The sequence below is a fragment of the Candoia aspera genome, chromosome 1, assembly GCF_035149785.1.
Source record: "Candoia aspera isolate rCanAsp1 chromosome 1, rCanAsp1.hap2, whole genome shotgun sequence".
NCBI classification, from domain to species: domain Eukaryota; kingdom Metazoa; phylum Chordata; class Lepidosauria; order Squamata; family Boidae; genus Candoia; species Candoia aspera.
This window is the reverse complement of record NC_086153.1, coordinates 93,266,125-93,282,231: the sequence shown is the minus strand read 5'-3', so window position 1 is coordinate 93,282,231 and position 16,107 is coordinate 93,266,125. Positions and strand designations below refer to the sequence as shown.

Genomic DNA, 16,107 nt, shown 5'->3' with positions numbered 1-16,107 from the left:
ATACAGACATGTTGGACTTCTGCTGCCAGAATTTACAGCCAGATGTATAGTCCAACACTACTGGAGAGTGCCAGGATGGAAAAGATTTCTGCTGGCATAGCTGCTGTGCTGATATATAACATTATGTTGTGCATAGTGGTTGTTATGTTTACATATCTGCTGTTCACACTGCTCTTAAATCGGGGGTCTATACTGAATGGTGAGTTCCATTTAGCAAGACCTCATTTTGCTGACCCTTACTTCCATATGCTTTTTACCCTATTCCATGTTAATTTTCTGGAACAAAATTGGATCTGAGGTAAGTAAGGAGTGGTGAAAATTGAGTACCCAACTGGTTTGAGCAGAAATGCTTTCTATTAAAACAAATCTCAGTTGTAAATGCAGTAGACAATATTACTCATAATGTATTAGCATGGCAAATTAAGTGCACAGAAATCATATTCCATAATACATAAATGTTGCTAGCTCAGCTGCTCATATGTGCAGGGTACAACAAGACCAATTTCGAGTAATTGGTTGGTGTCAATCTTAACAAAGGGCAGTACAATTGATTTTTTTTTCCAAATCTTAGTTAAGATTTACTTGCATAAAATTTGTTACATTCAAGCTTTTCATTGGTAATGTTAGCACATGCTTTATATGACAAAGTTTATTTATTTACTGGGCTTATATGGCTGCCTATCTCATATGATGACTCTAGGCAGCTTACAACTATCCATGAAAAACATAGTTAAAAACAAAAGTATCTTTCCCCCGAGCACCAGACCAATCATCATTGCAGCTCAACCCCCATCCTAGCCTAATGCTTGGGGAAAGAGCCAGGTCTTCACAGCCCTTTGGAAGGCTAAAAGGGTAGGGATCCCTCAGATCTCAGGTGGGAGGCTGTTCCAAAGGGCTGGGGTGGCCACTGAGAAGGGACATCTCCAGGGTCCCATCAGGTGGAGTGTGTCCACCCTATCTAATCTAGTAGGACAGGCAGATATCCTCAGGGACAGGCAGTCCTGCAAGTAACCTGGCCCTGTGTCATGTACGGCTTTAAAAGTGATAACCAGCACCTTGCATTGCATCCGGAAAGCAACCGGGAACCAGTGCATCTCACACAGCAGTGGTGTTACTCAGATGAACTGTGGGGCACCCAAAGCTGCACGTGCTGTTGCATTCTGGACCAGCTGCAGCTTCCAGATGGTCTTCAAAGGCAGCCCCATGTGGAGTGCATTGCAGTAATCCAAACAGGAGGTGACTAAGGCATGGGTGACTGTGAGCAAGGCCTCCCAGTGCAGGAATGGGTTCAACTGGTGCACAAGATGGAGTTGTGCAAAGGCCCCCTGGCCATGGCTGCCACCTGCTCTTCCAGCAGGAGCCATGAGTCCAAGAGGGCCCCCAAATTGTGCACCAGATCTGTGCAGGGGCGTGTTACCCGATCCAGAGGCAAAGATGTCACCTCTCCTGACCCTGAGGCCAAACACCCACAGCCACTCTGTCTTGCTAGGGTTTGGTCGCAGCCAGTTTCTCCCCAACCAGGCCCTTATACCTCCAGGCACTGAGCCAGCACCTGAACAGTATCACTTGCCTGGTATGGGGTAGAGATGTATAATTGGGTATCCTCAGCATACTGATGAATCTGAACCCCATGCCAGCTGACAATCTCTCCCAGCAGCTTCATATAAATAATACTGTATTTTTAAAATGTGGAGGCATGACTTTGTGGTGGGAAACAACAGGTAATTACTTTTTTTAAAAAATACTGATTTTTATCATTATGAAAACCAGTTCTGCTTAAATGTATCTACCAAACTAAATAAGACCATAAGAAGTTAGAGGTTATACATATTAGTTATTCACTTCCAAATAAAAATATGAAGAATAATATAAATGTTACCAATTTTAATTAGAGCAATCAAAAATTTTAAGCCTTTTTTTATCGTAATAGCTGATAAACTGAACATTCTAAACACTTTTATTTTACAGTAATAACAAGTAGCGGCTACAGTCCAAGATCATCACATCAATATTCACCGCAACTATATTCCTCCAAGTTAGTGTGCATGTATATTCTAATACCTTATTACATATGTTTTTATATCTTTGGAGGGTGGCTAAATCCTCCTGATTAAATCTGGAGCACATAGACTAGGGGGAGTAATGATGACAAGGATGATAAGGCACCCTATTGTATGTTTCTAAGTCTGGTTACTGTTAGGTATAGTCCTCTGTTAATCTTATTTTTGTATCTTTGCATTGGATAATAGTTGTAAAAGATTTGCAGTTTCATGGGTAATAAACTACTCATGCATCAATTTTCTTACTGCTTAAGTATAGATTAAAACCATTGCTATTCCCCATGACATTTAGCCACCATGTTACCACATTGAACAACCAGCCTTCAATTTGTGCAAAAAACTCCAAAATTCAAACCTATTCACTTTATCATATGCTTTTTCTATATCGATAAACATACAGTAACTTTGTTTCTCAGATTCATACATTTCCTGTTGATCTGCTGAAGAGCAAAAGTCTGGTCTTCATGCCTTCTTCCTGGTATAAAGCCACGTTGCACTTCCCAGCTTTTACTCATTGTCACCTGTCATACCCTTGCAATCAGAATTCTCCTAAATACTTTCCCAGGCACACTTAACAAAGTAATACCCTTTTAGTTTTTGCATTCACTCTTCATGTCTTCCCTGTTGGAACAATAACAAGATTCTTTCGACTGCCAAGCATGGATGCAGCCTTTGCCCACATTTTAAATGAGTTGCATAAACTGTCCATAAGCAAATCATATACATATTTAAAATATCTCAGTGACATCATCAGCACTTCCACCCTAACCTTAGCCATTACCATTTCTCTACACACTCACAGTATTTATGACATCCTTGTTGTTTTTTCTTCAATCGCTAATATTATTCAATTCCACAATTTGATATATTATTGTAAATTCTCTACAATTCTCAAAAATACTCTTTCCAGCATTCCTTCACTTCAGTTACATCCCTAGTCCTTTCATTTTATAGTCTAAGCCACATGTTCAAAGTCAAAACAGTAATCCCAACTTATAAAAACAACATTAACCAGCCTAATTTCCTGGCCCAAACAGCTGAGGGAACAGCCATGTCTTCATGAAAAGCTAATAGGATCTGGATTTCTGAGAGGATGCTATTCCACAGGGCAAGTGCTGCCACAGACAATGCATGATCCCTGGGTTCAACAAGATGACATTGTTTGATAGAAGGGACCTGGACCATGCCCTCCCTGCTAGACCTGATGGGTTGAGCAAAAACAGTGGGAGACAGCCAGTCCTGCAAATAGCCTGGTTGTATCCCATGTGTGGTTTTATAGATAATAACCAGCACCTTAATCACACCCAGAAACCCACTGGAAGCCAGTGCAGCTTGTGAAACAATAGTGTTTTATGGACATAATGAGAAATGCCAGTGCATTCTGGACCAACTGCAGCTTCCAAGTACTCTTCAAGTGCCACCCCACATAGAACATGTTACAGTAATCCAAATGGGAGGTGACTAAGGGAGGATTGCTTTAATCAGCATTCTTCATATTATCTTATATAACTTAATTTTTCTCCCACCTCCCGCTGTTTAGGCCCTATCCACATATCCTTTCTACACCAGCAGCTCAGACAATGTCTGCCTATGCCAGTCAGACCCAGTATTCAGGCATGCAGCAGCCAGCAGTGTATACAGCCTACTCACAGACTGGGCAGCCTTACAGCTTACCTGCTTACGGTATTTGACTTCCAGTTGTTCTTTATTCTCTTACAAATATATTTGGCATCATGGAACGTCTGTGTTTTCCCCCCATCAGTAAGAATCAGTTGAAAATTAATTTCTCACACAGATTTGGGTGTAATGTTGCCAGGCATCAAGACAGAAAGTGGACTTTCACAAACACAATCACCACTGCAGACTGGGTGTCTTAGTTACAGCCCAGGGTTCTCCACACCACAGCCAGGCCAAGCACCATATTCATACCAAATGCCAGGTGAGTAATCCATTGTCTATCCTTGTTCTTTCTGAATTGTTTTAAAATTCATGCATTTCAAATATAAGGGGTAAGTGTCATGAGTAAAACTTATTATCTGTCTGATTCTTTTATTTCTTAAAAAAAAAAAGTATGATGATCTGAAATATTAGTTAGATAATTGTATTGATATTTTTACAGCCTTATTGTAAGTTACTTCAAAATTTATGGAAGAGCTACTTACTGAAACTATTATAAATTTATACAGATTGTATTCATTGATAGTAATAAATCATATTATTAGTATTAAAATATTGATAGTGGGAATGATAGTGGCAACAATCATAACTAAAGCCTATATGAAATAGCCTTTTGGGGATCCATATCTTGGTCATATCTCTGTATAATTTGTGCTCTTTTAACAGTTCTGGGTCTGGAATACCATGCCCAAAGTTAATATTATTTTTAATATTTATGATACTTTTATATTTATGTACTGTTAACAGCTTGACAAAAAGCGGCTATAATAGGTTTTTAAATTTAAACTCTATTCAGTTTCCCAAAACATTCAGTAATAAAATGCTTGTAGGTTTAGAGGCATTTGGGAAGGGAGGGTGAGTGATAAAATATGTGTCGCAAGGCAAGCAGCACTTGTTATGTGTAGTGTTGTGACACAAGCACTAAAGGGCAGACCTTGTGTTATGATATCATGATGCGTGTTTTGTCATTTTGGTTTAGTGGTTAGGAATGGAAATGTGGATAGGATGACCATGTGTCTATATTAGAATAGGAAGCTACTTTTAACAAAGCCAACAGGGATAGGCAACATTTTGATGATTGAGGATGGTACCTAACATGGTGGGAGGCTTGCTGAGGACTGTAAAGTGAGTAAACCACATTACATTAAAGATTTTATTTATTTATTTGTTCGTTCATTCATTCATTCATTCACTCGATTTATATAGCTGCCCATCGAATTTTTACATGACTCTCTGTGGCTTACAATAAAATAGATAAAACAAATAACATACATAACATAAAAATAAAAACACATAACAGCCAAACATCACAAAATGAACATCAACAAAGCCACAGGCTCTATCACACACCCAGGCCACCAGGGCCTTTTCAGGGTCTTGTGAAAAGCCAGCAGGGTCAGGCCTAGCCTAATCTCAGAGGGAATGATGTTCCAAAGGGCGGATGCCACAGCAGAAAAGATTCCCCTTCTGGGCCCTGCCAGCTGACACTCCCTAGCTGACAGTACCCAGAGCATGCCCTTCCTACCCAACTGGATAGGACAGGTAGAAACAATTAGGGAGAGATGGTCCCATAAGTAACCCAGTCCTAAGACATGAAGGGCTTTAAAGGTGACAGTCACCTTGAATTGCACCCGGAAGCCAATGCAGCTCATGGAGCAGTGGTGTCACATATGCCAAGTAACTGGCACCAGTAACTGCCCATGCCGCCACATATTGCACCAGTTGAAGCTTCCAAATACTGTTCAAAGACAGCTCCACATAAAATGCATTGCAGTAGTCCAGTCTGGAGATCACAAGGGCTATAAGATGTAGTCAAGGCTGGGTTTGGGGAAGATTTTCCAGAGTTTTCTTTGTTTTTTAATAGTGATATGCCAGGGCTCATGCTACAGTTTTCATATGTTCACCTAAAAATAACAGAAAACTGCCATGAGTTTTAAGCAACCTTGGTTAGAGAGGGTTCCAAAAGCAACAAAATGGGGACTTTGGGGTTCCATGCAACCCAAGGCTGCAGGTTTCTCAGCCTTGACTGTTATACATTAGTGATACTTTTGCTGTCCTCACTATGATTCTACTCCTTACCTGTTTATGTTGATAATGTTGGAAAGATACAAGCTAGTAAGTATTGTCTCTGTTTGACAATGGTATGACCATCTTAAATATGATCACTTCATGGACTAGAAGATCTCTTAATCCTTGAAACTACATTAAGTATCCTGTCCTTCCCAAGCCATTATCATTATCATATATATTTTGCCAATATTTTACTACAGCTGTATTAAAGAAAGAAAAAGGCCAGGAATCAAGAAAGGAGAAGTTCTTGAAACTCAGTAGGTTTGCTGGTATATTAATGTCTGTGTTAATGTTTCTGTGAAGTTCAATAGGGAGCTATTTATGGAAGCTGGATTGTTATATATGGAAGCAATTACAAACATTATTGACAGCTTGTTTGATTTTTAAAGCATTCAGTGCTCTTTACAAACAATACTATACTATACTATAGTTAAGCATAACAAATTTCTTTATAAAAGTTGAAGCTCTGAGATAACTGCATAATTTAATTACATACTCTATATTTTCATTTGAAAACTTCCTTTATTTCTCATTTGTCTGAATTTTGAATAATGTATTACTTAGCTCTTATAGGGAATTATTCTTTTAACTCTAGGTTCTAGTTTTACACCATCCTCCACTATTTATGCAAACAATTCAGTATCAAATTCTACAAACTTCAATAGTTCACAACAGGTATGTTTTTTTTCCCTATAAAGAACAAACTTATAAAGTTGATTTGGCAATTTACAATGGACAAGGCTGTTGTCCTATTGCTATTTTTTAGGTGAAAATGGATGTAATTTTAAAGAGGTTAGTCTTCATAAAAATATTGTTTGTCACGTTCTAGGATTATCCATCGTATGCAGCTTTCAGTCAAAATCAGTATCCACAGTATTATTCAGCATCAACATACGGAGCATACATGACATCAAATAACACCACTGATGGTACCTCTTCATCCTCATCAACATACCAGCTCCAGGAATCCCTTCCAGGGCTTAATAGCCAACCAGGTACCATTCAGTGATTTTGTTGTTCCGCTCATTTAAAACTGGTGCAGTCATGGCATAGGTGCATGTTAACATTAATTGCAGCTAAATGAGAACAAAAACAGATTTCACCGGTATAAATTTGACATCCAAGGAGTCCTTATCAAAAGTTGTCTTGCTTGTGCCAGTACCAGCAGATACTCATTTATCATGAAGTGAGAAGATATCCTTTATTTATTTCTCCTCAGAAATAAAGCATGTTCCTACATTGTTACAATAGTGCACATGCTGAAAAAATGATTGGAGCATATACAGAATCACCCAAAATCAGGCATGAAGAAATAAAAAGCAACTCTCAAATGGCTGAATAAACATTCTCTGCCAACTTTATTTGACTGTGTCCTGTCCTCTCAGGGTTTTCTAGGCTTTGGGACTGATACCTGCTTCCCACAAGGATTCCAAGCCAAAAACTCACCGAAAATAAAACTCCTAACTTCCACTCCCCCTAAATCTCACACCGCTCACTCTCTGGAGAGGACAGTGGTTGTAAATTGATAAATCTTAAAAGTTTCTCCAGCGTGTCAGTAAGCCACTAAAAACTAAGAATACCTGGTTTCAGCTATCCACTCAATATTAAGAATCCTCTTAATCCACTACAAAACTAATGATAAAAATAAATGATTTTATTAAAAAAATGATTTCCATTCTTTTCACTCCAATAGATCTGGAACAGAAAGCATGTATAAAAATAATTTCAGGAAGAGGAAGTCTAGCTTAATACGCTGCACCAAAAAGAATGCCTATTAACTCTGCCTGTATTCTTAGCTGCCTACATTCTTTGGAGGGGCTACACAGTAATTCTCAGCTGGGAGAGGAGAGGGTGGCCAGCTGTCCCAAACGGTGGCTCAGAGACCTGTGGATAGGGGCATGCCCACATCTGCCTCAAAGGGCCTGTAGGAACTGGGTTGTTCCCACTCTGCCTGACTGCATCACCAACAGGATGATCAGTGGGAAATTGATTTCATTGGAAATCAGCAAGTTTAATGGGTGCTACTTTTGAAATATATAATATATATTTGAAAAATAATATATATATTTTTCCCAGGATACATTGTATTCATTAATTTATGCTTTTTTTATGATTTAATTCCATTACTCACAATCTTCTGTATGCCATGATCTTCACCAGATGGGCTTATAGCCTCCATTATTCATAATGACTTATTTATATTGGTTCAATTTTGGTACAGCCCAACTCCAAAGCGACTCTGGGCAGACTTTGTTCAAGCAAAACTTTCATATAATGCCTTTTAGTTGGTACCAGCCTTAACAATACCCCTTTCATATGCAGCATTCCCTGTTGTCAGTAAGAATAGTACTGATTGGTTCTGACATATGTTGGCTGGTTTGGCACAAAGAAAACAAAAGCCCAACTTTACCCCAAGCATGTTCATGCTGTTCTCTGTAAACTACGATAACTAATCTAGAGACTATATTGCAAGCTGGCATATTGCTGTCTGCATCCTACCAACCATGAGGTACATGTGGTGTTGTGACACACATTATATATTCTTACATATTTTCCTTACTTTCTGTGCCTGAATATCATGGATAAAAATGCAGCATTTTTTGTATGAGGGTTTTTAATATGCAAAGCATTTTAAGACCAAATGAGAGTCCATTTAAGTAGTTTATTTAAGTAATTAAACAATTCACAATGAACTATTGCTCCTTATAAAAAGCAAAAGAAGCTATTAAATTTACTGTTACTCAAATGGCAATTGGTTTCTGCAATCTGAAACTAGAATCATACCTTGCTATGAACATACCTTGTTCATTTCTTGATGAACAAGGTAGCTGGCCATTCTGATATAGAGATTAATGAAATACACTTGGCTCTAAATATCCAGGGCATACAAGATTGAGCAGTTACTTACTGAATTGGTTAGTGGGAAATAATCTTGTGTACAAATTTCATGTAAAAATAAAGCTTGAAGCAAAGTGGAAATAATTATTTATTACTTACATTGTGGGATAGGGAGAGGAATATTATAATTAAAATCAGGTGGTTAAGACATTACCTTAGGCTGGGTTGCCCAGTAGAGTTCCTGTGGAACTGATAAACTTGCTGGAACCCCACCAACTCAGCTTTTTCTATTTTTAAAGCGTCTTTTATTTTTAAATAAAACTATAAAGGAAATGGTTGGCATGCTTCAAAGCAGTGCACCACCCTCATCTTCAGTGCCCTTGCATTATGGATAAGGCTTATGCAGATGACTTGATGAAGCATTTAATTTGCAAGCAAAGTCATGCTTGTTTCCAGAATTTGTGGAATGTTGCACAGAACCTGGAATACATCTGTGTGTTCATGATAACTGTATCACATAGTCCTTATCATTGCAGAATGGAGTAGAAGTACCACTTACTGAGATTTGGATGCTATTAATGCAGTCTAATGTTGTGTTTGCATTTTTGTAATCGTATTACACTACTAGCTCATATTCATGGACTACAACTTTAAGATACTTTTCATACATATGGTTGCCAAGCTAGATCTCCTTATATCTCTGCATTTGATTTATTTTCTCTGAAGAATTTTACATTTGTCTCCATTAAATTTCATTTTCCTATTTTCATTCTATTTTTCTAACTTGCCATGGTCACTTTGAATTTTGTTTCTGTCTTCTGAGTTATTAATTCCATCCATTTTGCATCATCTGAAGTGTGGCAAGTATTCTCTCCTCCTCACTGTCCAAGTCATTAATAACAATGCTGAAACATACTACACCCCAGACCTTGAGGTATTTCACTTAGTACCTCTCTCCAAGCTTTATCAGGAACCCTGATCAACACTTCTTGAATATGTATTTCAGGTTTGCTCTTGATCCATTTAGTAGTCATGAGATCCACACTTAGCTAGCTTGTCAATAAGAATATTATGGGATATGTTAGCTCGTATCTCTCCAACATTATCAACATGTGCTTTATTCCCACAGTATAGTAAACATTGTAGGATGAGAGCTGTGGTAGCAAAAAAATCTGTTCTGACTAATAAGTCATTCTAAACTTAAGGAGTTTTTTTTACAATAATTTTACAGTTCCAAAATATCTTTATGTGTACTGATGACTCACCTCTCTTTTCATTTCTTATTATGTCCCCTTCAATTTTCAGTTTGGCACTAAGTCTTTTGTCCAGAGAAACTGACTTTTTCTGATCTCTTCCGTTTTCCTTCATTGCATTTTTCACACTTGTAGCATTATGCCTCTATTTTAGGAACTGCCACCAATTTTCAGCTGCTTTTCCTGTTAGGTTCTCCTACCATAGGTAAAGGTAAAGGTTTCCCTTGACGTAAAGTCCAGTCGTGTCCGACTCTAGGGGGCGGTGCTCATCTCCGTTTCAAAGCCTTGGAGCCGGCGTTGTTCATAGGACACTTCCGGGTCATGTGGCCAGCATGACTCACGGAACGCCGTTACCTTCCCGCCGAAGCGGTACCAATTAATCTACTCACATTTGCATGTTTTCGAACTGCTTGGTGTGCAGAAGCTGGGACGAGCAACGGGAGCTCACCCCGCCGCGCGGTTTCGAACCGCCGACCTTCCGATCGACAGCTCAGCGGTTTAACCCGCAGCGCCACCGCGTCCCTCTCCTACCATAGATTCTCATTTATCATTGTTCTAAGTTTCCTGAGGTCCAAAATATGCATTTAACTCTGATTTAGTTTTCCTTAAAATCAAGAATGACAGTATTATTACATTATCACATGTAATAATAATAATAATCATGACCGTACTATTCCCACTTCATCTTTGTTGGGTAGTATAAATTTAAAGCTTGCTGGTCACCTTTTGCCTCCCTCCACTCTCCAAAACAAAAAGATAAGGCAAGGCAGAAATTTCCTGAATGAAGCAAGTTCAGTAGAATTTGTCTCCCAGCAACAGTCAAGATAATTAAAAATTCACATTATCCTTACTTTATGCCTATCTGAAGGTTCTGCATTATCAGTATTCTCTCCTTAGTAGTGCGCTTGATAGTAGATACACATGATAGCACTGATTTTATTTCTTCCTTACTGAATTTTTTAATCCAGACATTTTCAACAGTACCACCAAGTTTATGTCCTTGGATTTCTGAACAAGTGTGAATATTTTCAGCATACTGTGCAATACTTCTTCTTTGCTTCTGTTCATTTGTGGTGCATAAATATTTAACTAAAATCCTTATCTCTAACTTTCTGTCTCAGGCCTTAAAGAGGATTTGTTTACACTTTTCCTGATCAAGCAACACCTACTTCAGTCAAACCCCTTCCTCCCAGTCACTGGAAAGGCTTCCATATCCACCAACTGTAAACTACAGCTTTGGAAACCAAATCTTTTACATTGACACACTTTCTGTATTTGTCATCATATCTTTAATCTGTGCATGAGCCAGCATGTCTATCTGACACATGTTTGTTTCCGTTCCTTATTCCAAGGAGTCTCTAGTGCCATTATTTTTATCATGCCATGAATCAAGCATTACAGCATTCTTGTTTACATGCAATATCAAACCAGCAGATTAACAGGGGTAGATAAAAATCTTGGATTATTTGTAATGGAACAATAGATAGGCATATCAAATACTATTATTAATTGGATGTACAAGTATCCAGAGCAATTATTTGGTACTCTAGCAAGCCACAAATAGTTCAGCTACTTGATGTTCTAACAGATCCCAACATGTTACAATTAGATTTCTTTGTTTTCATATGCAATCAATAGTAGAAAAGTCCAACTACCCCCAGCAAGATACCAAAAGATGAGGGGTGGTTGGGTAAGTTTCTTCTGTATATTTTCTGCCATTTTATCTGAAATTCTGAAGAAGATCAAGGATATATGGGAAATGATGAAAGGAAACAGAGTTTGCTGTGGTTTGTCAAGTTGCTGTGGTTGGCATTATTATTATTATTTATTAAACTTATATACCACCCAACTCCCAGCGACTCTTGGGCCATTTACAAATTGTTAAAACATTTAAAAACAAAGAAACAACACAAAACAAAACAGAGTTGGCAGAGAAAGAAAAACCTGGTTGGGAACAAAGAAAAAGAAGAGAAGGGTGTGTCAGTCATCCTCCCCAAAGGCCTGGGTGATACGCTGTATCTTTAGGGCCTTTCAAAACATCAGTAGGGTAGGGGCCATTCGAAATCAGGGGAAACTCAATCCAGAAGGCAGGTGGTACTACAGAGAGGGCACACTTCCAGGGTGGCATTGTTTAATTGAAGGAACCCAGACCATACCCATCCTGCCAGATTGGACTATCCGGACAGATACTATGGAAGACAGGCCATCCCTGAAGTAATTAGGTCCTATGCATGTAGGGGTTTATAGGTAGCAAGCAGCAACTTGAATTGCACCCAGAAGCAAACTCTCAACTGGTGCAGCTCATGAAGCCATGGCCATCATTCTGCATTCTGGACCAGAAGTTGAAGCTTCTGGATGGTCTTCAAGGGCAGTACCATGTAGAATACATTGCAGTAATCAAGCCATGAGATGACCAGAGCATGAGTGACTGTCTGAAGGACCCACAGATCCATGAAAGGGCGCAGCTGACACACCAGATGAAACTGGACAAAGGTCTTCCTGGCCATAGCTTCCACCTGCTTACAAAGCAGGAGCTGTGAGTCCACCACAGCTCCTGCGCACAATTGTACATCATCCTTGAACGGGGAAGTGCCACCCCATCCAAGATCAAAGATAGAATACCTCCAGATCTGGGCAATTCTGACACCTACAGCCATTCCCACTTGCGAAGAACTTCTGACTTAATATTATCTTGAAGACCTACATTCAGAAATGTTCCATATACAGTACAGTAACTGTTTTGTAGCTGCTGCTACTCAGAATTTCAAATATACTTCACCTTGCTAGTCTCCAGATCTTCTGTTAATAGAAAATAAAACTGACAGAAGAGAGGGAAATATCTCATCAGATAGAAGGTGAACGAGTTCATTTGATGCTTCAGTCAGGGAACCTAATTTGCAATCTGCACTTCAGAAAAGTGTTAGTGCTGAACTGCCTGTATTCTCACTGTCTTACACTGTAAAGTTAAAAAGTAAGAAATTATCTCATGTCACTCAGAAATCATTTACTATGCTAGTGGTGGTAGACATGTTTAACTTGAATACTTTCTTAATGTGAACAGAGCATTATGATCCACTAATATTCATAATGCTAAAAACTATTTCCTGGTGGCCTTAACATCTCCTAGAGTTTCAGAGATGGGAGTTCTTTTAGTAAACAAGTATTTGGGCATGTTCCACTTAGCACTTGACCTTTATGAAGTAGCTGTTGCATAATAATTGGAAGACTGTATTTTAACAAGGACATCCTGGGGCAGAACTGTGTTTGTAGATCCCATCGTATGGAAAATTGCTTGTACATTTATCTTCCTTTCTAATTAAAAAGAATAGTCTGTTGCCCAGTATGCACATATAAGATTACACAGCGAGATTATGCAGAAATTCCTGGGATATCCTCTGAGTCTTGCCTTTCTATTTGTTTATTCAATTCATACCCTGACTTTGTAATTTGGCAAGTACTCATGGTTAAAGAAGGTAAGGAATCTCAGCAAGCAGATTATTTTCATTCCTCTTGGATGAATAGGGATTTACAGATAATCCAAATTGTCAATTCAGAACTTTAGGAGTACCTTATTTAAACTATAAAATTGAATAAGGAATACTTTGTATTTTGATAAATGTATACTTTTTTGTTTACAGGAGAGTTTGACACTATGCAGAGCCCTTCAACACCAATCAAAGATCTTGATGAAAGAACATGTAGGAGTTCTGGGTCAAAATCAAGGGGCAGAGGGAGGAAAAATAACCCATCTCCTCCTCCTGATAGTGACTTGGAGGTATGTTCTTTTAAAAGAATAACAATATAAAATTGCTCTAGTTACAACTTGGAGGTTAAGAAGTAATTTATAATTATTTTTAAAAAGAGAGATGAAAATGATAAATTTTGATAGAAAATGCTGTTCATTCATAATTAGGCTAAGGCAGCCTTTAAAACAGAAATTAATTTCATAAAGTTATCACTTGATACATTTTCTTTTCCCCCTCATTATGCCTTCTCTTGGAATGTATTTGAAGTGTGAGAAGCCAGGGGATCTGCAGAACCCTATCTCAAGCTTGGAACCTCTGTTTCTTTGCTTGAAATATTTTGAGCACTTCGGATGTCCACCCTTCTCTGATGTGCTTTTCCCCTTTGAAACAATTATTAAAGCTAAATATCTTTTATCAAAGGGAAAACTGATTGGAAAAAAAATGCATAATTTTTCTTCCTGGTGCTAAAAGATATCGACAAATCACAAAGTACATCTATATGGGATAACATTAGGGAGTGTATGTATGTCTTTCTTTCTGTCTGCCTGTCTGTCCTTTCTTGTCTTTCGTGACGTGAAGTAGGTATTTGTGGCTTTTTTTAGAAAAAGCCATAAAACAAACGATCTGGGTGAACTGAGTCATCACAAACTTCTTTTTTTTTTTCACAAAGACTGCTTGGGGCTACACTTTTTTTCTGGATAAGTGCGTCTAGTTCTTGTGCTATTTGTATATATTAATTTGTGAATTCTTTTGTTTTCAGCGTGTATTTGTTTGGGATTTGGATGAAACTATCATTGTCTTCCATTCACTTCTTACAGGATCTTATGCACAGAAATATGGAAAGGTATGTGAGAAATACTGATCCTACAAAGTGTTTTGATTGTAGTTAATTATTGTGCATTGCAACAATTTATTTGCTGATAGGTTATGATCTTAAAGTCCTTGAAACGTTCATATAGGATTCAACAATATTTCTGGTACATAAATAAAACTTGGTTTTAACAGTCCTAGATTTGACAGACCTTTTTTTTTCATTCAGACTTCATTCAAGGATTCACTACATTTTACTGCAAATGACACCATTTACATTAGTTACATAAATGCTCAAATAATACGACTTCATACAAATGATATAAATTTGGTTTTAACAGACACCCTTCCCCACCCCACCCCCCAGCCCCAGCCCATTAAATCAAGGATTACTATTAACTGAATACCTGGAAACACTTTCATATTGTTCCATTGCTCTGTCTGACAACTTATTAAGGGTTTACTGCTTTTTGTAACTAAAATTAGCTTCCTTTGCTTTATTTAACTAGCATTTAGATGTCAATCTTACCACTGTTACTGAAATGTTTTGTGATTCATTGGGAAAATATTCAACTACTAATTAATTACTATTTTTAATCATAATAACAAGTTACAGTAAAATAATCAGCAGTCTAACAAAATACATTTCATAAGAGAGCCATCAGAAACAGCCATAGTTGTTAGAAAAGATAGGGAGGGAGGGAGGGAAGGCAGGCAGGCAGGAAGGAAGGATTCAAAACACTTTCCAAATAGTAGCCAGGACACAGTCCACAACTCATCAGGATTTTAAGACAGGATTTTAATAGCTGAGCAATTTAGGTAGAGTCAGTATACTAAAAAAAAAAGGAATATTAACTTATTTTAAAAGTCAGATGTTCTGCTTAAATACAGAATTTATAAAATATGATTACTGCTTTATTTAATATTTCCCACAATACAGTTTGGAAATCTAATTGGTACCAAGTCCTGGAAGCTATGCTCCTAAAAAGTCTTTTCACTTCTGTTACTCTAAACAAGGTTTGATTCCCTCCTGGTATCATGGCATAACTTTCAAATTTTGACATAGCTTTTAACATAGCTCAGGCTTCTTTTCCAGCCTCCTGAGAACTTTAAGTATTTGTCTCCTAACAGACATTCTAGTAGAGATGGCCCAATCTAGCACAGAAGTCAACAGACAGACTGTCTGGCTCCAATTTATGCCAACTGCTAATGTAGCCAAAGGCATTTGTATCTTGATATAGGGAAGTGTTATAGTTGATCTTGCCTCCCTTGCAATGTTGGCAGTCTCTGGATAAGGCCCATATTCCCATCAGCCAATATATTGAGAGGCTTTTTAATATATCTATAGTAGCAATACCTACAAGAAAAACATGTTGAAACATTATTACAGTTGAAGGGGGTTAACGCATAATCATTCCTGTTTGCTTTTGAGTAATTTGACAGTAGTACATACTTCAAATGTTCGTTTCTTTGATGTCTCTTAATGTCCTTTTATAATATACTCTTTTAAAAATAATAATATCATTTTTCATATATGGGCAGATGCATGGAATTCATGTCATGCATGACTAATAATCACTTTGGAAGAAAAGCTGCCATAGTTAGCTACAGAATTATATTCTGAAATTCCTGGGCTGCGGAAAATTGATGAGA

At 37.9% G+C, this 16,107-nt stretch overlaps 1 protein-coding gene across 1 annotated transcript in view; it reads left to right on the top strand.

Moving 5' to 3' along the window:
• The window catches only part of EYA4 (EYA transcriptional coactivator and phosphatase 4), a 61,289-nt gene that overhangs the window by 26,218 nt on the left and 18,964 nt on the right, over positions 1-16,107 (top strand). Inside the window, exons 5-11 of the mRNA XM_063290679.1 lie at positions 1,969-2,035; positions 3,601-3,743; positions 3,856-3,999; positions 6,403-6,482; positions 6,637-6,802; positions 13,537-13,673; positions 14,405-14,488. Coding sequence (XP_063146749.1) covers positions 1,969-2,035; positions 3,601-3,743; positions 3,856-3,999; positions 6,403-6,482; positions 6,637-6,802; positions 13,537-13,673; positions 14,405-14,488 — 821 coding nt within the window. The remainder of the gene's footprint in view (positions 1-1,968; positions 2,036-3,600; positions 3,744-3,855; positions 4,000-6,402; positions 6,483-6,636; positions 6,803-13,536; positions 13,674-14,404; positions 14,489-16,107) is intronic.